This window comes from Chionomys nivalis, chromosome 25 (assembly GCF_950005125.1).
Source record: "Chionomys nivalis chromosome 25, mChiNiv1.1, whole genome shotgun sequence".
Classification (NCBI taxonomy): Eukaryota; Metazoa; Chordata; class Mammalia; order Rodentia; family Cricetidae; genus Chionomys; species Chionomys nivalis.
The window spans coordinates 2038963-2064012 of NC_080110.1; the positions used below are offsets into that span (position 1 = coordinate 2038963).

The 25050-nt window shown below is 48.9% G+C and overlaps 1 protein-coding gene across 1 annotated transcript; it reads left to right on the forward strand.

Annotated features, from left to right (window-relative positions):
• Positions 1 to 16252: 16252 nt before the first annotated feature.
• On the forward strand, positions 16253 to 24548 carry Ckap4 (cytoskeleton associated protein 4). Its single transcript, XM_057758236.1, has 2 exons — positions 16253 to 16953; positions 21931 to 24548. Exons 1-2 carry the CDS (start codon positions 16522 to 16524, stop codon positions 23230 to 23232), a joined length of 1734 nt encoding a protein of 577 aa, XP_057614219.1. The 5' UTR covers positions 16253 to 16521; the 3' UTR covers positions 23233 to 24548.
• Positions 24549 to 25050: the final 502 nt, after the last annotated feature.

Here is a 25050-nt window from a genome sequence, read left to right on the forward strand (position 1 = left end):
TCTCCCGCCTCTCATTCTTGCTTCTTTTCCAAGAGGAGGGGTTGAGCCAAGTCCTGGGCATTCCTGGGTCCTCTCTGCCAGTAGGCGGAGTCACAGGGCATGAAAAAAACACTCTTTTCTTCCCTCCCAGCTCTCGAAGGCAGCCCCAGGGATGAGCTACCTGGGAACACGGACATCTGCAGGAAACCTGGGTATTTCTTTTTCTCTTTCTTCTCCCATGTGGCAGGCAGGCAGGCTTCCTCTTTGCCTCTGCCTGAGCTCCAGGATGGAGTCAGAGGCAAATATGTTTTCTGTGGAGCTAACAGGGCACCAGACAGCGCTGAGCAGGGAAGGCTGCCCCAAGTGCCTAACTGCAAGCAGGCTGTATATTTTTGAGGCGGAATTTTGTTTTGAGAGTGGAGCTGGAAACCCTTTAACATAGAAGTTGCCCTGAGGAGGTTCTCATCATTTGTATGTAGCGCAACATGACAGTCTCAGGTGGGATGTGGGTGAACTTGGCATGGATGGCTGTCTGATCCTCAATTCTCTGGATTGTTAGGAACAAAAATCTAGCCCAAGATCTCTTTAGCAAAGTTGGGAGATGTTTAGCAACTGGTTATCCAGAAAGGAAAGAAGGGAGGAGAGAAGGAAGGAAAGAAAGAAGGAACGAAGGAACAAAAAAAGGAAGGAAGGAAGGAAGGAAGGAAGGAAGGAAGGAAGGAAGGAAGGAAGGAAGGAAGGAAGGAAGGAGATTTACAGCATTTTCAGATTCCCATAGGCTACATACTTCACCAGGGCTTATTTCAAAGTCATTGGCCCGTTTACGCAATCCCTGACCAGAGGTTAGCCACAGGCTCTTGCAGAGAAGAGAAAACCCACTATAGCAGAGCAAGGGTGGCAAACCAAAGGCTGATTCACTCAATTGGTCACGGTGTGGAAAGAGGAGGCCCCCTTCATTTGTAACGTGGTGCAGAAATGACCTCAGCAAGAATGAGAACTCAGAGAAGCACAGCCCCGTAGGCTTCTCTCTGCAAACCAGCCTGTCGTTGCCGTGGAGTCATGCTCTGCACATCAACACAAGGTTGCAGCGGGCGGCTTTTGGGTTTTTGGAGTTAGCCTCCTCACTGAGTCCCGGCAGAGATGAAGAAGTCATCATCCTGGACTGGAAAAATCCTAGGGAAGGTTGATTAGTCTTCCTTTGACAAAGGCTGAGACAGAAAGCCTGGTGGTGGTGAGGAAGCTGTATTGGCCTGGCAAAGCCAGCACTTCTGTGTCAGCCTTTGGACACTGTGACACAGCACCCGAGGACTAACTTGGAGAAGGAAAGATGCATTCGGCTTAGTTCAAAGCCAGTTAGTTCCATCGCTTTTAGGTCTGAGATGATGCAGAATATACTGACAATTAGAACATGTGGGAAAGGAAGATGCTGTCTTCATGGGAGCGAGGAAGCAATAAAACAGAAGGAGGACAAGGACCAGAACAAGATATATTCAAGGGCATGCTCTCAGTGACCTCATTCCTCCAGCGAGGCCATTCCTATGAGTTTGTAACACCTCCCGGTAATGCTGCTAAAAGTTGGTTCTATCCATGCAATCCACTGTTGCAGTTTCCTCTGAGTTCTGCATCCAAAACAGCCTGAAGACTGCTGGCTGAGATGATCCAGCCTCGCAGAATGTTCCAGGCAGGACTTGACCATAATCCTCAACTTTCTTTGGGTCCCCATAAGATTATCAGAACACCCCCGCCCCCAGCCAGGTAGTGGTGGCACATGCCTTTAATCCCAGCACTTAGGAGGCAGAGGCAGATGGATCTCTGTGAGTTCAAGGCCAGCCTGGTCTGGAAGAGCTAGTTCCAGGACAGACTCCAAAGCCAGAGAAATCCTGTTTTAGAAAAAAAGAAAAAAAAATTATCAGCACCCTCAATTAGCAGGAAGTAGCCTAGAAAACTACACCCACATTCCCAAATATGGATTATGGATGTTTGTCTTCGTTTGGAGTTTTGGTTACAAGTTGTTAGAATAATGGTCATGAAAAAAGCTAAGCAAAGAACATTAGATACAGAGTTCTTGTTTCAAATGAAAAAAAGGGAATCTTTGGGTGGGTTATGCACACGGTGTGAATCTCTGGGTGGGTATGTGCACTGGTGTGACTCTGGGTGGGTATGTGCACGGGTGTGAATCTCTGCTGTACCCGTGCAGGCACCCAGGGAAGTGTGGGTGCTGGGAGCCAAACTCCATTCCCTGCAAGAACAGGAAGTACTTTTAACCACTGGAGCCTCTCCTTAACTGCCAGAAATAACCCATCAGTGGCATGGCATGTTAGCAAATACGTTTCCTCTGTGCTATCATATTTAGAGCATAAATTTCCAAGATGATTTTTCCCCTTATTCAAAAGTCTAATTTTGCCAGGCGGTGGTGGCACATGCCTTTAATCCCAGCACTCGGGAGGCAGAGGCAGGAGGATCTCTGTGAGTTCGAGGCCAGCCTGGTCTACAAGAGCTAGTTCCAGGACAGGAACCAAAAGCTACGGAGAAACCCTGTCTTGAAAATCAAAAAAAAAAAAAAAAAAAAAAAAAAGTCTAATTTTATATATTTTTTTATTTTTAATTTTATATTTTATGTAGTTGAATATGCTCTACTTTGCCCTTTTAATCGAATCGTTTTCATCTATGCTTAGACATCCCAGCTTCCCACAAAATTTTAAGAAATGACTCATTTTATTTATTTCTCATTTTCCTAGGTGTAAAACTTGGAAATAAATTGAATTGGATAATAAAGCATGTACAAGTTTTACATAGTGTGTTTGGGGTGAGCCAAATATTGAAGCTGGCAGCTTTACCAAGCATTCAACAATGTCTTCCCTTCCCCTCCACTCCATATAGATGCCAATAAATAGAATTCTGGTCAATGGGCCAGTGAGGTAGAGCTCGCTGTGGACCTTAGGAAATGCAGTGTAGGAGATGGTGAGGAATGGTTTTATCTGGAACAAAAGGTAGCTTAAAATATTTTTGTCATTTTAGTTTGTGTGTACCAGGTGTTCTGATTGCACGTATGTCTGCACACCACGTGTGCGTATGATACCTTCAGAGGCCAGAAAAGGTCATCATATCCCTGGAATTGGAGTTATAGATGGTTCTGAGCTGCCATGTCGGTATTGAAAATACAACTAGGTCCCCTGGAAAAGCAGCCAGTGTTTTTAACGACTGAACCACGTGGCTAGTTCCAAGGGTAGATATTTACGATTTTTTTTATAGTACTAAGATTAAAGTTAGGGCCTCATGTTTGCTAGGCAAATACTCTACCATTGTGCCATATCCCCAACCCTTTTTAAATTTTGGAACAGGAACTTCCTGTTCGCCAGGCTGACTTTGGACTGGCTCTGTTCCCCCATTTAAACTTTGAATTTGTCTTTTTCCTGCTTAAGCTTCCTGGGAGCTGGTGTTTTGGTAATTCTTAACCAAGAATTGACGTATTTGTCACCTAAGGAGCTTTTAAGAAATACTTATACCTGGGGTCTTACCATGAATGGGTTTGGCACTGTGGTCTGACATAGGTGAGCGCTAATTTATTTATCCAAAAGTTCCTCAGACATTGCCAGTGCAGAGAATCACAGGAGACAAAGATGGACAAACATGTAGGCTGCGGGTTACAAGCAGTGTTGAGGCCACACTGAACCTAGTGACAGATTTAGGAGGCCAACAGCCTACCTTACACGGGAAGGGAGCCTTAAGGACCGTGAGAGAGAACACAGAGCCCTGCAGCTTGGCACAACAATCACACCTCCAAGCCCAGGTGTGGACTTGGGTAAGGGTGGGTTTCAATCCCATTTGTCCCATATGCAGGCTGTCAGCTGGGTGGGTTGCTGGTCCTTTCTGAGTCTCTCTGTAACCACAACAATTGTGTTTACCTACCAGGTTTGTGATGAGTCGAAGGGAGCTCAGAGCTGAAACACCTGGCTCAGCTCCTGACAGCTGTATGCATTCTTTCCCCTCTGCGGAACCTTTGGCCCTTGCTGGACTGGACTGGTAACTAACTTCAGGATGAGGAGAGATGAAGTATTTGCAGGGAAGACATGCTAACACCCATTCGTTAGTGAGAGAAAGAAGTCTATGGAGCCCTGTAGTCCTAGAGGCTTTGATAGCGTCATAGAGGCCTCTGGCCTCAGAGTACCAAAGAGAAACCAGAACTCTGTGCAAGCCTCAGCCTCACAGCTTACAGCACCATAATTCTTCGATTTCATAGCTCCATGGCTTGCCTGGGGTGGAACCTGGCTCTGTGACAGGGCACCTTAGTTTAGTCACAAATGTAATCTCAGCCCCGGGGCAGCTTGACCTGTGAATCTTAGCCATGGCCAGCTGTTAGGAAGGCAACACAGACCAAGTCCTTCTTATTGAGGATGACTTATTTAGTGAGACTTCTCACTGAAGTCTGTCTGCAGAGTCAAGGCTCATCTCTGGTGAATGACAATACCTTCTTCCCGCTCCCAGGATCCACCAGCCTCCACGTTAGAGCACTGATACCCATTCTGCAATTTGACAGATACTTATCGACAGCTCTTCTGTTTGGGGTACTTGAGAATACAGTAATCGTTTAAAAATGACTCTCCATGCTGCCTAGTCTTCTAAATTAACACCAAATATTGATGTTGAGATTATCAGTGGATCCAGAGTCCTTGGAGGTCAACTCATCCAAAAGGCTGTGTGGCTGACAGAAAGGAGTAGGGACCCGGAAAGTAGAAACGTGTGGTCCTTGACTCCTGATTGGAATCAGCTTGCCTGTCCTCTAAATGAGAGTCTTTCTTACTCTGAGCCTAGTGTTTTCTTCCTTAGAGAGCAGATTTTTGGCTGGGTAGAGATAGATGCCGAGGAGATGCCAGAGGAAGGGGGGAGGGAGACCTCCTGCTGAGGGGGGTCCCTCAGGAAACCAGGAAGATAACTTTGGTTCAGTAGGGAGAAGAGCCCTCCTCCTGCCTGATCACACCGTAACACAGGCTTTGGATGGGGATTTAAAAATCTCTGGGTGCTGGTGGACGGGCTTGAGCTGCAGAGGATGAATGGGAGCCCCCGTCAGTGAACCTCTTGTCTGATTTTCCTTCCCTGCACACTGGAGAAATAGGTCAAGAGATGAATGGCATTTTATACTCTTGAAGCAAGCATAAGGGGATTTAGCTGGGCTTGTTGAAACAAGAGAGGCTTAAGTTAAATAGTAACATGGGCTCTTCCCTGTGAGGAAAGAGCGAGGTTTATCCCAAGTCACTAAGTCCTCTAAGAGCCCAGAAGATGCTTTAAGTGGCTCTCAATCTCTTCTATGAACTGGACAGCTCCCCACGTTACTACAAAGCTCAATAGAGCTGGAAGTCTGTGATGAGTCCCTTCCCTTGCTTTGTCAATCTGCCTTCAAGGCGGAAACCTGGAAGGTGCGTCCAAGTCTCAGACAACAGACTCCTACTCCTGGCTGCCACCTCATCAGAGCTGGTATGGAAGCCAAGTCCAAGGCTCAGGCACCAGCTAGCCAAAGAGCGCTAAAGTGATTAGAAGTCTCCATCCAAACTCCTATACTCCCTCTGTCTCTTTGAGAGAGTACGCACGCAGCCAAGGGGATCTCCCGCTGCCTTTGCATACAGTTAAGGGAGTATGATCCGAGGACACGAGACGACCCCAAGGCAGCTGAGCTTCAAGGCGGCTGGTATGGATGGCTGGGAATGATGGCCTTAGACACTGAGGTTTGGTTCCCCAGGTTTCTGAGCTCTTATTGGGTACCGAGGATTGCTGTGGGTGCTGGGCTGTGTTGCCGGGAGAGATATGGTGGCAGTAATTCATAAAGACAGCATTAGCAACATGTGCTAAGAGCTGTGTGCCCAGGCTTCATTCCCTTTTGCTTGCTAAACAGTAAATATTTATGGAACCGATTGCTCACACAAACTGGCTAGACTGGTCTCTTTTCGGTTTCCTGGATGCGCCACACACCACACGATCTTTGCTTATGCTGTTATCTACCCAGAAGTTCCCCTCCCCGCAGGTTATTTTTTTTTGGGGGGGGGGGAGGGCGCTGGACCTCATGCTTCTTGGGTTTTTAAATCAGAGGTCCCGTTCTCATTGTAGCCTCTCTGATCACATAATCTAACGTCGTGACTCCCATTCCCTCTCAGTACCCTCTTTTTACCATTCTTACTCCTGTTAGCGTGCAGTGATGCCCAGGATACCCTCCTTACTTGCCTGATCTCCGTGGCTAGCCCAGGAACCCCAGGACAGGGACTGTAGACTATTTTGTACATTCCTGTAATCCCCTCACCTGGGTCAGGTACTCAGCTTTGTTCGGGCAGCACAGGAATTGAATGGAAGAAAGGCTTCCTCGGTACGTCCAGTAAGTACCCAGGGATAAGCAGCGAGATAGCTCAGCAAACAATGTGCACCGGAGGGCCTTCCTGGAGGAGAGAGAAGATAATAGGCCAGCGACACCATAACAGACATTCTTCTGAAACAAAACCTGCTGGATGCTTCACAGATACTTCCCTATGACCTCACTGGTACCCCAGGCCTTAGGGACTGTGAATTCCAGCATAGAGAGGCTCTACTGACTTTTAAAAAAAATAACTGAAACTACCCAGGTAGTTTCTGAGTAACGGAGAGGCCTGGACTCAACCAGTTGGCACACCTCAATGAAATATTTATATATAACACACACATATGTATATTGTATATACATATATATGTAAACCTTACAATGGGCTTTTTAATATTTATTACTTTTCATAGGTCCTGTGAGACAGCTTTACAGATGATGAAAACTGCTACTCCAGAACCACAACCACATGCCCCGTGTCTTCCAGACAGCATTAGACAAACCCAGCCATGCTTACCATTTCTGCTTAGGCCCACAAGGTGGAGGAGCTGGCCTGGAGAAGAGGAGGGCTTTCTGGGACCAAGTTTTCCCAGAGAAGGAGGATTTCCAGGTGGGAGGGCTTGGAAGAAGGGCCTGAATGAAGAACCTTGGGCAACTGTGGCGAAGGAGTCCCACACCCTGGCCCCTGCTCCCACCTGCTGTTGTGGTTTGAGTCTAATAAGTAGATGTGGGAGATACTTGAGCAAGGCAGGGCAGGATAAAAACCCTGTGTAGGAAGTAGGATTTTTAGAGTTACTTCTCTGTCTAAATTTCTTAGGAATCTATCATGTCTGCTTATCCCTTCTGTTCAGTTTTTCTTAAATTAACAATCTGTATTTATAATGTATTGTCTGAACCTCGTAAAAATCATTGCATTTACATGTAATGTGTACTCCCACTAAACTTGCAAAGTTTTATCCCTGATATTCCCTTAATTTAAGGGTGAATACTTGACAGTGGAGGATGTTGAAAACCAGGTAAGCATTTAGGTCATTTACTGCTCCATCCATCCATCCATCCATCCATCCATCCATCCATCCATCCATCAGTTGTGAGCTGAGCTGTCTTTATACACTTATGTGTTGAAACCCTCTAGTACCTTATATAATGTAACTGCATTGGAGACCATCTTTAAAGGGCTGTTTAAGTTAAAATGTGGTTGTTAGAGTGAGTTCTGATTTAACCTGACTGGCGACCTTACCAAAAGAGGGCAGAGACAAATGTGCACAAAGCAAGATCTGAAAGAGGACACAGCAACAATGTAACCATCTACCAGCCAAGAAGAGAGGCCTCAGAAGAAACCAGAACTCTGACACCTTCAGTTTTCATTTTTTATCTCCATTCAAGCCAGTCTGTGGTGTATGATTTAGAGAAGCTTGGACAAATATATATGACATTTATCCACCCACTGATCCGTCCTCCCGCCCATCCACCCACCTATCCATTAATCCACCCATCTACCCATCCATCCACATATCCATCCATCAGTCCATCCATCCATCCATCCATCCATCCATCCATCCATCCATCCACCCATGAATGCATGCATTCATTCATCCACATATCCATCTATCCATGCATCAATCCACCCCACCCCATCCCCCACCCCCACACACATACATACAATGTTGAGTGTCCCTTATTATTCAGGTAAGCTGTTATTCTGGATAGTTTTGTGCCAACTTGCTACAAGTTAAAGTCATCTGAGAGGAGAGGATCACAATTAAGAAATGCCTCCATAAGACTCAGCTGTAGGCAAACCTGTCATTGTCATTGATTGATCAGGGAGGACCCAGCCTAGTGTGGGTGGTACCATCTCTGGGCTTGTGGTTCTGGGTTCTATAAGAAAGCAAGATGAACAGGCAATGTGAAGCAGGACAGTAGATAGCACCCCTCTATGGCCTCTGCATCAGCTCCTGCTTCTAGATTCCTGCCCTTTTTGAGTTCCTGTCCTGACTTTCTTGGTGATGAACAGCAATATGGAAATGTAAGCCAAATAAACCCTTTTGTCTGCAACTTGCTTTTTTTTCACGGTGTTTCCTTGCAGCAATAGATCCTACCTAAGACAGCCGCCTCACTCTGGAGATAAAAGAACAAAGAGGCCGCAGTCTACCCTGTTCCGGAGCAGCTAGCATTGAGTAAACAGGAGTTATGTCAGACTGTGATGCGTGCCAGGACTGACTTGAGAGCTGGAGGTGTGGTTGGAGGGACACTGGATCCAGCTTGGGAGTGGAGACACGAAACACAACAAGCTGGACTCCTAAAAGAATGGCAAATCAGGGCAACTTCGGAGAAACACAAAGGCAGAAATACGCCAAAGGAGAAGAGCAGGAACTGGATGTGAGGATGGGAAGGGCCATGCTCAGCCCATGGTTCTCTGAGCTTCCTTCCCCGCCTTTGGCTTACCGGCTCCTGTGTATCAAGAAGGGGCAGCGTGGAAATGGATTTCCACTGGCAGGCTTGGGTGAGGTTTTTCTCTCCTTCTTGTGAGATTCCCGATGAGCATGAAGAATCGGGCTCTTGTCCGAAGGTCAGAAGGCTTTGGACCAGCTATGTACACGCTACGCCTTCTTCTACATGTCCTTACATGTCTCTACATGTGTGTGCTATTGTAACTGTAGGCGCAGGTGCTGGGATTCTAGCTGTCCACCACAATTCTCTACCAATGCCACCTTGCTCGCTGTCATCAGAAAGCTGTAGAGTACTGCAGTACCCACCTTAGAGATTTTCTGAGTCTGGGAGGAGTTGTAGGCGCAGATTAGGCCATGGAGGTAGACTCGCTGGATGTAGTAGGCAACCAGGAAGTGTGAAAGGTCACAAAGGCATGTATTAGTTAGTACAGCTTCCTGGCAGCCCTACTGTGTCCGCCGTCATCATGGTCGTGGTTAGCATCAGCACCATCACCACGTCTCATAACCATCACCACCATCATCACCCATACCACTCCCATCAGCACCATTGCTAGCTTCCCTATCACTATAGGAGGCTCTGGGAGGTTGCCCTTGCTGGCTTCCTTCTCTCTGCTGTTCTTCCTTGTGGTTGTCTTAGACCCTAGATAGATGGATTTTTTTTAAATAATGTGATGTATTATCAAAGGGAAGACCCTAGAGATATTTTATTCATTTGTTTAAAAAGTTTACTGTTCGGGCTGGAGAGATGGCTCAGCGGTTAAGAGCATTGCCTGGTCTTCCAAAGGTCCTGAGTTCAATTCCCAGAAACCACATGGTGGCTCACAACCATCTGTAATGAGGTCTGCTGCCCTCTTCTGGCCTTCAGGCATACACACAGACAGAATATTGTATACATAATAAATAAATATTTTTAAAAAAAGTTTACTGTTCGACTGGGCGGTGGTGGCACACGCCTTTAATCCTAGCACTCAGGAGGCAGAGGCAGATGGATCTCTGTGAGTTCGAGGCCAGCCTGGTCTACAAGAGCTAGTTCCAGGACAGGAACCAAAAAGCTACAGAGAAACCCTGTCTCGAAAATCCAAAAAAAAAAAAAAAAAAAAGTTTACTGTTCACTTCCAGTATGTATCCATATGGTTGACTTTTAAAAGATTTATTTAAAAAAATTGATTTCTTTATTTTCTGTATATGAGTGCATGTATACCACATCTATGCCTGGTGCTAGAAGAGGTCAGAATGTGTCAGATCCCATGGAACTAGTAGTACAGCTGGTTGAAAGCTACCATGTGGATGCTGAACCTGGGGCCTCTGCAAGAGCAACAAGTGCTCTTAACTGCTGAGTCATTTCTCCAGTTTCTTTTTCTTTTTTTTTTTCTTTTTGGATTTTTCGAGACAGGGTTTCTCCGTAGCTTTTGGTTCCTGTCCTGGAACTAGCTCTGTAGATCAGGCTGGCCTCGAACTCACAGAGATCCGCCTGCCTCTGCCTCCCAAGTGCTGGGATTAAAGGCGTGCGCCACCACTGCCTGGCTCTCCAGTTTCTTAAAGATCTTTTTTGTTTGTTCGGTTGGTTGGTTGGCTTTTCTTTTCTTTTCTTTTTTTTTTTTTTGAGACAGAGTTTCTCTGTGTAGCTATTCTGGATCTAGCTCTGTAGACCAAGATGTCCTCGAACTCACAGAGATCCTCCTGCCTCTGCCCCCCAAGCGCTGAGATTAAAACTGTGCACCATCATGCCCAGCTAGCGATTTTTCTTATTTTAAATTACTTGTATCTGTGTGAGGGTGTGTGCACATGAGTGCAGGTACTCTAAGAGGCCAGAGGCCAGAGGCATTGCATCTACCTGGAGCTGGAACTACAAACAGCTGTGAGCCACCCAGCATAGGTGCTGGAGACTGAGTTCAGGTCCTCTGCAAGAACAGTATTTACTCTTATTGTGGGGCTGTCCCTGCAGTCTTCAGATTTGTATGTGTGGGTCTTGTACCTCATGTGATCGGCTATTTAGTCCCTTGTTTCCCAGGGGAATCCCTTTGTGTTAATTAGGCTTTGTTGTTGCCATGCGCAAGTAACTGACAGGAGCACCTTAAGGTAGGAAGGGTTCGTTTTGGGTTTATATGTGCAAGATAGTAGGGAAGTCAAGATGGCAGTTTGTTACACTGTATCACAATTCATTTGTTACATTGTATCCACAATCAGAAAGCAGGGAGAGATGAATGCTGCTGCTCACCCAGCTTCCTCCTTACTTGAGAATTTTACGCATGTATACAAAGTATTTTGATTTTTATGCCCTCCAGTTTTTCACAGATTCCCCCAGTATATCCCCCACTCATATTTCATGTCCTTAAAAAGAAAACCCACTGAGTCAGATTAGTGTTGTCTATGTGTGCATAGGTCATCACCAGATCCTGGAAACCTCCCCAACCAGACAATGGCTCCTCATTAAGTGGTGGGCTTGGAGAGCATTCCCCATCCACGCCCAAAGTTTGGCTCGCTTGACCTTGTACAGGTAACCATTGCAGATATCAGTTCACGAGCGCAGTGGCCACGCCATGTTGTGTAGGTAACATTTTCACAGCTTTCTTTCCATCCTTTGAGTCAACATAAAGGGGTTTAGCAATGCCACAGTGTAACATTTATTGAGCACCTACTATATACCAGACATCAGTCTAGGCACTGGGGATACAAAATTGAGTTAACTAATGTTTTACTTGTGGAGCTGGGAGCTTCAGTTTGTGAGAAGAAGCAGATAAGAACCAACAAACAAGTACGTGGTCGAGAAAAAGGAATGCCAGAGACAAAAGTTTATTCAGGACAAAGTGGTCTTTAAAAGGTGAAAGTCAAGGAGATAAGGTTAACCAGGAAGCTGGGCGGTGGTGGCACACGCCTTTAATCCTAGCACTCAGGAGGCAGAGGCAGGCGGGTCTCTGTGAGTTCAGGGCCAGCCAGGTCTACAAGAGCTAGTTCCAGGATAGGAACTAAAAGCTACGGAGAAACCCTGTCTCGAAAAATCCAAATAATAATAATAATAATAACAAAAACAAAACAAACAAACAAACAAAAAAGGTTAATCAGGCAATGAAAAGGGAACAAGGGAATAAAAAGTCCCCAGGGATTAAGATATCTGGTGGTGGGGGATGGTGGAGAAAGATGGTGGTGAGGAAGGAAGGGTACTGGAGTTGGTATGTAAAATGAAAAAGTTTTTTCTTTAAAATAAAAAATAATGGTACAACTAAATGCCCCTTTACACAGTAGTGTAATATGTTATGAGTTCACTATTTTTATTGTTAAATATAATTTTAAATGAATAATTAAATATGTTTAAAATGAATAAAAAGGCATCTGGCATACTGAGGATAGAGGCCGCTGTGTGGCAGTGAACAGCAGGTATCTTGGAACACCCTGGGAGGGTTTGGGAAAGGCGTGTGACACAATATGACTTGTAGTTTAGTGGCGCTGGGTTGACTCTTGTGCGGAACACTGACAACAGGACATCACGTTCTTAAACAGAAAGGCCAGGCTGGGGGTTATGTCAATTTTCCAGTTGTGAGAAGCTTTGACATCAGTGGTATAGCAGCCCAGGGGAAGTGGGAGATACTGGGTAAAATGTAAAGGAAAAGCCAAAAAGGTCTGTTAACCCAGTGCATCGAGCGATGGGTGGGAAAATCATGAAGTAGCCTTGCACCACACCGATTCTGTAAAGCACTGGGGACTTGTGGCTTGGCTTCTGGGGACTTTATCATCTCAGTGCAGAGGGGAAGCAGCTGACATTCCTGGGCCCTTTTCATTCAGGCATTCTGGCTGGAATGCGGGAAACCAAGAAGGCTCCAGGCTCTCAGAACTTGACCTTATAATTTAGTCCTTGCAATATGAGGGTGCCTGGAAGAGATGTGTCTGGCTCCTCCTCCGTATTCCTGATCCCATCCTACACACTTTGTGGTAGAGAAGCAAAGGAGGGATGAAGGAGTTCAGACACTCAGGAAACAGAAAGGGGCAAGTCCCCTGAATGCATGCTGTGCTGACAAGAAGAAGCCAGCAGGATGGAAATCTCCAGAACCTCTAGTGTCTTCAAGTTTGCTTCCATGATGGCTCCAGGCAGGTCCCCTCCTCCTAAGGGTGTAACCAAACACCCTACTTCAGAAGAAAACACTACCTGCTTTTAAAGTTAAACACATCTTAGCCTGTGGTTTGTGAGCCACGTACAGCATAGGGAGCTCCCAGAAAAGACGATGAAAGAAAATCCTTGAAATCTGGACACAGGAGCTCTGTGAAGCACTACTTGTCCCATGTGCCTCTGCAAATGGCATTAGCTACCCTTTCTTCAGACACTTGCTATGAAGTCAGCATCGTATGGTCTGACTCCCGCAATCCCCATCATGTGGCAAACCCAGCCTTATTGTTCCATTTGATAGATGAAGTCACTGAAGTTCAGGGACATGGTGTTCTACAGGAGGTTCTGAAACCGAATGTGAGTTCAAGTCAGCTTATTCCAGAGCCACTGTCCCCTGCCCTGTGCATCTGGGTGTTGCGTGGTGTGTGTGTGCACATGTGTGCACACACATGAGCATAGAGGCCAGAGAAAACCTCAGGCATTCATTAGACACTATCTACCTCTTTTCTCTTCTGAAAGACAGGGTCTCTCACTGGCCTGGAACTCATCATGTAATGTAGGCTGGCTAGCCAGGGAGCCATGAAGCCTGACTTTAAGTATGTGTGTATGTGTGCGTGTGTACGTGTGTGTGTGTGTGTATGTGTGTGTGTTATACGTGTATATGTACCTACCAGTGCACAAGTTCATGTGCACGCATGTGGAAACCAGAATATTTCAGGTGTCCTACCCTAGGGTTCATTCCCTTGAGACAAGCATCGCTCAATGAACCTGGGGCTAGGCTGGCAGTCAGCAAGCCCCAGCAATCACACTGTTTCCTTACCACCTGCCCCACCCCAGCACTGGGGTTCCACTCCCTTGCAGTCAGGCCTGGAGTTTTATGTAGGTCCTCGGGACTTGAGCTCAGGTCTTCTTTCCAGTCTTGCTGTGGCCTTTAACATGGGCTCTGGGAATCAAACTCGGGTCCTCGTGCTTGTAAGGACCGTCACTCTAGCCTGTCACTATCCTTCCAGTGCTCAACAGATAAAAAACTGAGAAATATTCCATTCCCACCTCTGCCCTGTGCATGTAACTCCTTAAACAAAACAAAACAAAATAAAAAAAAAAAAGCTAAATCTCATTGATTATTTTCACTAACAGGTGAGTGACTGTTTTCTCCAAGGAACATATTAATGTCACAGTAAGAAAGCTTTAGATAAATGCTTCACAGAGAAGGTAGCCCTCAAGGTCACAGAATTTGGTGGCAAAGCCATGGCTCAAAAAGCAGATAATGCTGCTGCCTCCAGGCCAGAGTTTTGGTTGTGTTCCAGCAGGGTGCCCTGAATTACCAACCCTCCCCCATCCTTTTAACACAGACAGTGAAGGAGGGTCTCTGTACATCGGTAATTATAAGCACGCTTGTATTTAGGTACTTTTTTTTTTTTTTTGACACAGGGTTTCTCTGTAGCTTTAGAGCCAGTCCTGGAACTTGTTCTGTAGACCAGGCTGGCCTTGAACTCACAGAGATCCACTGGCCTCTGCCTCTGGAGTGCTGGGATTAAAGGCGTGTGCCACCACTGCCCAGGGCGGTACTCATGTTCTTTTAAATCAGGGTAGTTTTGAACATCTTGTGACAACCCAGCTTCTTGTCTTCATCTGTCCCTCTGTCCTGTAGGCTGAGGAACCCTGTGCTTTGTTGCAGCAGGAGGCTTCTGCTATAGATCCTTCTGTTCAGCCCATGGAGGGGTGTTCTCTTCTGGATAGAGCAGATGATTCACTAGAGCAGGATCTGGTGCAAATTTTAGTTATTCTGTGTTATTTCCCCCCACAACAGCGACTCCTCTGCTTGCTTTCCTGCCTTCTGCAATCCGCAGCCACTCCACCCAGCTCATCTCCACGCACAGCACACACCCTTCAAGTCCAGACAGGTGTCCCAGGCTCACCCCACTTCCGCCTCAGAAATAGGTTTCCTGTTCTCCCACTATGCAAATCCTTTCTCCAAATTATTCTTCGTTCTGCACCCTGTGTACGGCTCAAGGTTGGCTTTCCAACTTCTTTTCATATTTACATTCTCAGTTCTTAGAGTTTGGCCCTTAGCATGCTCCCCAGACATTCTGCAGATCGTGGGCACACATGTGCCCATTCAGAATTTAAAGGTAAGCAATAAAAAGCTTGAGGAGCAATGGCTGTCCTTAAGGAAGGTGTCTCTAGCAGTGTCCAGGCATCTCTCTGGCACACAGTGGGCCTTCAGCACAAGAGACATACAAGGTCTCCTTGCCATTGCTTATGCCAACAGAGGTACTGGCATAAGACAGCCAAAGAATAGGAGTGGTGGCATTTGAACAGGACTTTAAAGACGGGGAAGATTTTTGTTTTGTTTTGTTTTCTTCTTTCCCCTCTTACGCAGATTGGGAAGATGTTACAGACAGAAGAAACTTACTTCCTTACTTCTGCCAGGCACACCTCAGGACTGCATCAGAAGTCAGACGGGTGTAGGGGGTGAGTGAGCCCCAGCACCCGAGCCCCTGACTACTAGAGAACCAATGGCTCCCAGCTGATCGTGAGCAGCAAGTTTGTTTCCCAGGCCCTCACTCCCCTTCCAGTTAGAGATGAAATCGCTCAGGCTTCAGAAGCGCCAGCAGTAGTTTCAGAGCCTGGTTATGCGTGACTTTGAAGCATTCTATTGGGGCTGAGGATCCGTCCGTTTCTGTCCTATAAAATGGACAAATACAATCCCAGCGTTCCAAGGCTTTTGCGAACCCATATAAGCTGATAAGCCCGGTCCTGGCATTGTTATATACCTTTTTTTTTTTTTAAACAAATGTGGAAATAACAACCTTGACCTGTGTCCCGCTAAGTGTGGGTGCTGGTGGCTTCTCTTCGCTCAATCCAGAGCCTGCTTGGAACAGGAGCTGTGGTGAGACTGTATGGTACCCCAAATGAAAACAAAGTCAACGGGCTGGGGAGAGGGTTTGTCTACAGTCGATTGGCCCGGCCAAGAGAGCCACTCAGTAACTCAGTTCCTTGGACGAGTTGCAGTCCACATCCAAGGTGCGTGGGTGCAGTCCTTCGAGCCTAAAAACCCTCGGGAAGAGACTAGGCCTGGTCGCGGGCTTGCACGATGGCCTTGGGGGAAGGGTGACTGCGGATTCGCCGTAGGCAAGAGGGGCGTCGGGTCCCCACCCTTCAGAGCCATGCTCCCTGCGGTCCGTGGCCAAGTGGGGTTCAAGTGGAGCCCAAGTGGGGCTCACGCTCAGCACAGCGCTCAGGGTCAGCCCCGCTGACTCCACTCGAGGGTAGTCTGGGCACTAGGAGGCCACCCCAGCAGCCGCGCCCAGCCTCGCCCAGCCCGGCCCCACCCGCCCTTCCTCCCTCCCTCCTTCGGTGGGGTCGCGGCGAAGGGAGGAGGGGCGGCGGCCGGCTTGCGTGGCAGGCGCTCCGGCTGTGCTCGGCCTCCCTTCCCGGGAGGCGGGGTCGGCGCCGTGGCGGCGGCTGCGGAGCCAGGCCCCCTCCTCCTTCCCGGCCGGCCTCTTTGCTCGCCGCCTCACGCTCCGGGCCGCTCCGACGCCGCCGCGTCCGCGTGCTGCCAGCGCTGCCCCCGCGGGAGCCGGAGCCAGTGTCCCGGGCCGTGCGCTCCACTCGCCCCGCTCGCCCATCCCGCCGCCACCACCGCCGCCATGCCCTCGGCCAAACAAAGGGGCTCCAAGGGCGGCCACGGCGCCGCCAGCCCCTCGGACAAGGGCGCCCACCCGTCGGGCGGTGCGGATGACGTGGCGAAGAAGCCGCCGGCGGCGCCGCAGCAGCCGCAGCCTCCGGCGCCGCACCCGGCGCAGCAGCACCCGCAGAATCAGGCGCACCGGGGCGGCCACCGCGGCCGGTCCTCGGCCGCCTCCTCCACCGCCGCCGCCGCGTCCTCGGCGTCCTGCTCGCGCAGGCTTGGCCGGCTTCTCAACTTTCTCTTCTACCTCGCCCTGGTGGCGGCGGCCGCCTTCTCTGGTTGGTGTGTCCATCATGTCTTGGAGGAGGTCCAGCAGGTCCGGCGCGGCCACCAGGACTTCTCCCGTGAGAGGGACGAGCTGGGCCAGAGCCTGCAGGGCGTCGAGCAGAAGGTGGGTACCCCAGCTTTGGTCGGGTCGGGACCCCACTCCTGCCCTCCTTGAAGGGGCCCTCGTCCTTTCCTGCCTAGGCCCTGTGGCTAGCGGTGGGACCCCAGATCCCTAGAAGCCAGGGCGGCCCCAAACCCGCTTTGTTAATGATCCTGGAGAGGGACGGCAGCTGCGAGGATGGCCAGACCATCGGGGGAGGGTGGGCCAAGGGCCTGTCACAGGACATTAGCTGTGACCTGTAAGGAAGCAGGCAGGCTCCACGGAGCCCATTCTTTTTGCATTAGGAACCGCTGAGTGGGCAGAGTTGCCTGAAAAGGAAGCTGGAAGGGAAGCCAGCGCATCCCTGGAAGCCTTTGGTCAAGGCTTCACCTCGGTTCTGCCAGTGGGAGTCATCCGAGCCAGTTTTTAATAGACCCAGAGCTTTGGGGGAGGGAAAAGCTGGTGAGCTTAGTCATTAGCTAAGTTCAGATGAAATGGTGTCTATCCTTAGCTGGGCCAATGGGCCCGTGTGGGGGCCTTTGAAGTAGCCTACTCCAGCTTGAGAGGAAACGCAAGGCCAAAGATCACATCTATGGGGTGTGCAGATTCGTGTATTTTATTTTCCAGTCCGTAGAGTTAACCCTGGAGGGAGGAAGGGAGGACTCACAGTTCCGATTCCATTTTCCAGACCAGAATATTGAGGTTCAGAGACATAAAGAGTGAGTTGACCAAAAAAAATCCCAGTTGACTAAGTTACAGGTTGTCTAAGAAAGTCTGGGCCCACCGTGTGATGAAAAACCCCTAGCTAGCTGTTTAAGGAATGGCTGTACCCAACTCCCAGGACAAAACTGCTTAGCTTCCACACTTCCAGCACGAGGGTAACCCCCTTTCCTCCCATGTCCCCCCAACCCCCGCCCCCACCATCTCCTTGCTCAATGAAACTCAGTTGCTGGACGGAAACAAAAAATCCCGCCACTTCTGAGCCCGGAACCACCGCCTCCTTTTCCCAGCATGCTGCTTGCCCTGCCAAGTCCCTAGTTTTGTTGAGTGTGCAGCGCTAGGAATTTCCTCCGAAGACGGGAAGAGCAACCAGAGTGAGTCAGCCTGTGAAGTGGTGCAGGCCAAGGGAGGTGACTTCTGAGGGAGTCGAGTAGGCAGTTCTGCTGTGCCAGCGGAATACCGGAGCACCCTAAAGACACAGACACCCTGCAGGAGCCTGGTCGCCAGCTCCTGCTTCCCCGTTTCCATCCACCCACCTGCTCATCAGTCATAATATTTATCGAAGCCTGATAGTTGTTGCATGGCTGTGTGTGGGCCCTGGGGAGGATATGGAGGAGAACAGGGCACAGAGCAAGCGTGTAAAGAGACATGCTAAGTAGGTGTGAGTTGGTGGGTGACTTGCACACGCTTTTGGAAGGAAGAGCTTGTGAAACTTCCCTGGGTCTGTATCTGGGTGGTTGGGATTGTGGAGCCGTCAGAACTGTTGGGAGGGGGACTGTAAGGAGCTTACAGGTAAGGGGACAAACTTGAACACGCCTGGAAGACAGAAGGTGGCTAGCGTTTCTGTGACGGAGCGACACTCAGGAAATACAGAAGTTGGAAATTGAGGCCCACATGGAGGATGTCTTGAATCCAGGTTGCAGAAACTGGGTATTTCCTGTGCTGCCTTCCTGTCTCTCGATTGGTCCCCTCCCCCTTCCCTGTAGTCATAGTTGTTGTCACCTTCTTCTCTGGGCCTCAGTTTCTCATTCTGGTACCATCAAGATTTGAAAGACTTGGGGCTGGGGGAGGAGATGTGGGGATGGCCCAGTCAGTAGTGTTTGCTAGGAAAGCATTAGGGCTTGAGTTTAGCTTCCTAGGACCCATGTAAAAAGCTGGGCCTGGAAGTCCACACGGAGAAGGAACAGACAGGAAGATAGCTCTGGAGTTCACTAGCCAGCCAGGCCAGCCAAATCAGCGTGCTTCAGCTCCGGTAAGAGACCCTGTGCCAAAGAGTAAGGTGAAGAGCCGTGTCAACGTCTGGCCTTCATACGTATGCGCATCCACGCCCCGCAGCACATCCACACAGATATGTACTACGCACACGCAAGCACAGACTTTGCAGGAATCTTCACGGCTCCAAAGCTGTTGAAGCCGTGACCTCCCTTGGAAAGAGGTAATGTGTTATCAGTCTGCTTTTCAGGCACCGTGTACGTGAGTGGCTATACCACAGTTCATGTGGGCGGGTCGGCCACAGCCCTAGACAAACCCCCATTGCCCTGGTCCATCTCAAGGCTCCCTAAAGCAGTAGCAGGGGTGGCTCAGGCTGGTAGGAGTAGGTTGTTGAGAGGATGGGCTATTTGTAGGGAGTGAGTCTCTATTTGGATTTTCTCATTTCTCATCTTGGGTCTGTGAAGAAGAGCCATGGCTTGCTTTCCGTGGTGGCAACCCTCTAGGCATCCTTGGGGATAGTTCAGCTCCTAAATTAGACGTCTTGGGATTCTGGTGCTTGGCTCCACCGCTTCCACCTACCTCGCGGTGGACATCTCACGCATTCCAGAAGAGCAGGCTCCAAACACTATTAATTGTTATGAACTCTTTGTGCACGAAGATGAACAGCCTACAGTGCCCTCCATAGAGGAGACGCTGGCTTCCTTTGGGGGTTGGGAATGGTTTCTGATCCAAATCACTTCCTAGCCATCTGTAAAGAGCCAACCTGGGATTAAATAGGAGCCAGGCCCACCCAAACTTTATCAGGCATTGCTCTGAATTCCCTCATTCTTTGGCCCATTGAGAAAACACGGAGAGTGGCCCTGCCATGTTGCAGGTGCTGGGCTCACCCACTCATGCTTCTATTTTAAGTGCTGTGCTTAGAACAGGAAGGCATTGTGATTTACTAACCTAGTTTTAGAGGTCACCTCTCTCCTGCCTTCTCTCCGTATTCTTTATGTCTCAGGTTGTATTTGGCTGGGGAGGGAAATTGTCTACTTTCTGGAGCCCTTGAGAACCCCATTCTAATCTATCTTTTAAAAAAAACCTCAGACTTGGGACGTGGGATATGAATATGATTTTAGTTCCTAGAGCTTGCGGGGGGGGGGGGGCGACGCTCTGTGGCTAGGGTATCCTGCGTGTATCCTTACTGTGCCCTTAGCTTCTCCTCTCATCTTTTGGCGTTGAGTGGAAGGTACTGCTAGGATTTCCCCGAGTGTCTGAGGAGTTTAGGATAAAGCCAAACCGTGATGAAGGTGATAGCCACTATGCATTGAGCATCCAAGAGTTAGGCACAGTTAAGCGCTTTATGTGTTCAAACTCACTTAGTTCTCATGGTGACAATCAGTCAGGTGTATGGCTCTTTATCTTATTTACTTTATTTTTCTTTGTAAGATAGGGTTTCATGTAGTCCAGGCCAGCCTCTCTCTGTAGCCTAGGATGACCTTGAACTTTGACCTTTTTACTTCTACCTCATAGGCATAGGCTACCAGACCCAATTTATTTATTAAGTACTTGCTCCTGAGTCTAGGAGCTTGAGAAGGCTACAGCAGTCTACCAGCTAAGCTATATGCCCAGTCCCAGCCCGTGTGTGTGTGTTTACCCGATTTCACATTCTTATACTGTTTTTAAATCAAGAGAACCACCCCCTCAAGATTTACTTTTGTTCTGTGTGTTTGGTGTTGTGTCTGCATGTATGTATGTGTGCATGCTTGGTGCCTGAGGAACCCAGAAGAGGATATCAGATCCTGTGGAACTAGAGTTACAGACATTGTGAGCAGCCATGCGATTGTGGGGGAATTAAGCCGAGAACTTCTAGAAGAGCAGACAGTTTTCTTAACCCCTGAGCCATCTCTCCAGCCCCTGAAAACTCTTCAATTTAGTTTAATCTAGAATATCTGTCTTCCTCCCTTTTTACAAATACATTTAATTGTTGACTATTAACGACATCATTTATCCTGCAGATGCCTCCACACTGGGTTTATCTGGTAATAACCTCATGGCATCATAACGAGTCTCTGTTACACGTTCCAGAAATGGGGAGTTGGGCCTAGGGACTTACATAATCAGGGCCACACTGCTGGCCTTATTCTTCTTTCCTTATATTCACCACTCCCCCAAAGTCACAGGTGCTACATCAGGATAAGGCCTACCTTTTTGATCAGCACAGCTGCTCAGTGTGTTGGGTGGGCTTCTTAGGAGGCCCGCACTGTGCCTCAGAATGGAGTCCGTGTAGAATGGGTGTGTAGCAGCAAAGGTCACAGCGTGTTCACAAAAGCCAGAGCGCCCTAAGGAATCATCCGGTCCGCTGCTTGTGTTTTCAAATGAGGTCACTGACGTCCAGGGAGGGCAGTGACGTCCAGGGAGAACCTGACATCCAGGGTGGACAGTGGCTTGCCAAAAACCACACAGCTGGATGTGGCTGGCATCGACCTGGACTTGGTCTCTTTGCTTTGTGCCTCAGGCTCTTTCCTAAGAAAACGTGTGATGCTCAATTGCAGGAGCTACAAAGCCAACCCTAAAATAGTAGCGGGAGAGGAGAGGAGAGAATAGGAGACCAAAAATGCTGATTGACCCAAACTAGAAAGCTCAAGAGTAGACTCACAGGTTTAGCTGTCTTTGGGGATTGAGTTATGTCTTCAGAATGGGATCTGGCCTTGTTTCAGCTGTCTCCCTGCGTGTTGTCTTGACTGATGGATGGGTGTTGACCATTCATTACTGGGTGCTGGTCTGAGCAGCTCCAGGCCTCCCTCATCCAGTGGAAAAAGGTGTTGCTCACCTCATCAGCCTGGCTAGCTCTTGTCCTTCCCTCGCTCGCCATGTTGGATGAGAGGTAGGCAATGAGAGAGGCAGATGGACCTTGTTGCCTGGTCGGGTTGGGTAATGAGCCTACTTGTTACCACGGCAACCACCACACAACTACCTTTGGAAGGAGAGTGCTGATGAGGAGGAGACAACAGAGTGCAGAAAATAATGGGTATACAAACACGCCAGAAGCTGTTCTCTGTGGCTAACATCTGGATTTGCTCGTAGGTACAGTCTCTGCAAGCCACGTTTGGGACTTTTGAGTCCATCCTGAGGAGCTCGCAGCACAAACAGGACCTCACAGAGAAAGCCGTGAAGGAAGGGGAGAGTGAGATCAACCGTATCAGCGAGGTCCTGCAGAAGCTGCAGAACGAGATTCTCAAAGACCTGTCGGACGGAATCCACGTGGTCAAGGACGCCCGAGAGCGCGACTTCACATCCTTGGAGAACACGGTCGAGGAGCGCCTGACGGAGCTCACCAAGTCCATCAATGACAACATCGCCATCTTCACCGACGTGCAGAAGAGGGGCCAGAAGGAAATAAATGACGTCAAGATGAAAGTTGCCTCCCTGGAGGAGTCTAAGGGCGAGCGCACTCAGGACCTGAAAATTCTGGAGAAAGCCCTGAAGGAGGTACAGGCCTCTGTGAAGTCCAGGGAGAGGGACATTGAAGCCCTGCAGAGTTCCCTTCGGACCATGGAGTCTGATGTCTACACAGAGGTCCGGGAGCTAGTGAGCCTCAAGCAGGAACAACAGGCGTTCAAGCAGGCGGCTGACTCAGAACGCCTGGCTTTGGAGGCCCTTACAGAGAAGCTTCTGCGGTCTGAAGAGTCCTCCTCGCGCCTCCCAGAGGACATCAGGAGACTGGAAGGGGAGCTGCAGCAGCTGAAGGCCCAGGCCCATGGGGCAGAGGAGGCCATCGTCTTTAAAGACTCCAAAGCGGTGGATGAACTCCAGAGGCAGATTGAGGGCCTAGGTGCCAGGCTCCAGTATGTGGAGGACGGTGTGTACTCTATGCAGGTGGCTTCTGCACGCCACACCGAGAGTCTGGAGTCGCTCCTGTCCAAGAGCCAGGAGTATGAGCAGCGTCTGGCTATGCTGCAGGAGCAGCTGGAAAGCCTGGGGTCCTCCTCCGATCTGGCTAGTACAGTGAGGAGCCTGGGGGAGGCCCAGCTGACCATGGCCAGAGATGTGAAGGAGCTGCAGCACAGCGTGGGCGAACTCCCCAGCACTGTGGAGTCTCTGCGAGAACAGGTGCACTCCCTGCTCAGCCAGGACCAAGCCCAGGCCACGCCTCCCCAGGACTTCCTAGACAGGCTTTCCTCCCTGGACAGCCTGAAATCCTCTGTGAGCCAAGTGGAGTCGGACTTGAAAATGCTCAGGACTGCCGTGGACAGTTTGGTTGCCTACTCTGTCAAAATCGAAAGAAATGAGAACAACTTGGAGTCGGCCAAGGGTTTGCTGGATGACCTGAGGAATGACCTCGATAGGCTGTTTGTGAAAGTTGAAAAGATTCATGAAAAGATCTAGATAAACTAACTGCGTGTGCAGGGCACAGATTTATAGTCCGGTTTCTTACGACCAAAAACAAAACGAAAAACGATTGTTTCCTCCCAGGCGCTCTCCCACCAGCCTGTTGCCCCCTCCCCCACGGGAAGCAGTAGACACGTGTTCTGTGCCCGGTTAATTTATGTGCAGTTATTGCCATTCACTCACCTTTGGTTCCTGAAATCCTGTTTCTGCTTTTGGTTTGGCTTCCTAAAGGCCCAGCCCTGTGCAGAACTGGTGACTTTTAGGGGGAATGTGTCTACTGTTAGGGAGAGGACAATGGCTTTAACTGGGGATTAACAGGGAACAGATTAACCTAAAAAGAAAAAAGAAAAAAAAGAAATCCTGTCTGGCTGACTGATTTATAATAAAACACAGCAACAACAAAAATGGGGAGGGGGGCAGGCATTTTTCTTTAAGGAAAATTAATTTTACGTGTTTTTTTAATACGCTCGGCCAGATTTTTTATGTCTCTTGTCTTCCACTTAGAAGTGATAAAAACCAGCCGGGCGGTGGTGGCGCACGCCTGTAATCCCAGCTCTCGGGAGGCAGAGGCAGGCGGATCTCTGTGAGTTCGAGGCCAACCTGGTCTACAAGAGCTAGTTCCAGGACAGGCTCCAAAGCCACAGAGAAACCCTGTCTCGAAAATAAAAAAATAAATAAAAAAAAAAAAAAGAAGTGATAAAAACTCACAGATGTGAGCTCTGAAGGCAAGGAGGAGAAAGCCCCCAGAGCCTTCTGCTTGAGGGTCACTCTCAGAGGTGCGGTCCCTTTCCAATCCTGATTCTAGCCATAGCAAAGTAACTATGCAAACTCAGAAGGTTCCGAACATGAGAAACAGCACCCTGAGGCCCAGGGCCCTTCTGTTCCTGGTGACCCACCTGCGTCAGCACGTTGGGAGGGGTAACCAGGTGAGTTTGGAGTCCTAGAGGAGACACCTTTGTGTTGTGATGTCTGAGCTGTACTTTCTCCGTGGGAGATGGGGGCCAGATCCTTTATTTCATCACAGTATTACTGAAGAGGTCTCCGTCGCCTGACCCCATCTGTCAGTGAGGATCACGTCTGTTGCATCTCTGTCATTTTTCTTGGCGGTACCCTTGCCCCTTGGGCTGTTTTGTCTCTGGCTGCCTTGCCCTTCCCATCCTCCCACCCCACCCCCCCCAGAAAAAAAGGAAAGAAAAAAATTTAAAAAAAAAGAAAAAGCTGTAAAGAAAAACAAGGTTTGTTAGTTTACTGTGAAATGAACTGTACGGCTTATTTACAGTATTTTTAATTCTTAATAAACCCTTGAGCTTTGTTATGAATTCAGCGGTGATGATGTATTTCATGGACGGGTAGTACTCGGGATTAGAAGATCAATAGATTTTTCCATTCCAAGACTTTTTAAAATGTAAAGTTTTAAAAGAGCTACTCTTTGGGGGAGGTGGTGTGTGCCATGGCACACGTGTGAATGTCAGGGGTCACAGCCTGTCAGGCTCCGCTGCCCCAGGTCTGTATGTTCTGTCGGCCTCTAAAAAGGTCGGTTTCTAGCCATTGCTGATGATCACAACATGACACCCATTAGCCTTTTCCTCGGGGAAGTGGGTGAGGGCTTAAGAGACCAGCTCTAGTCTTCGTATAACTTCCTAGCTGGTTCTAGTGTGTAGTCAGGGTGAGCCACTGTCTTGGAAGTATCTTAGATGGCTGATGCACCCCTGGGCATTTCCTATGAACCCCTGGGCTCCCATCTACCACCTAATAAAACAGATGTTTCTTATTTTGTACCTGTGTGTAGGTGTGGGTAGTATATGTGCTGCCGGA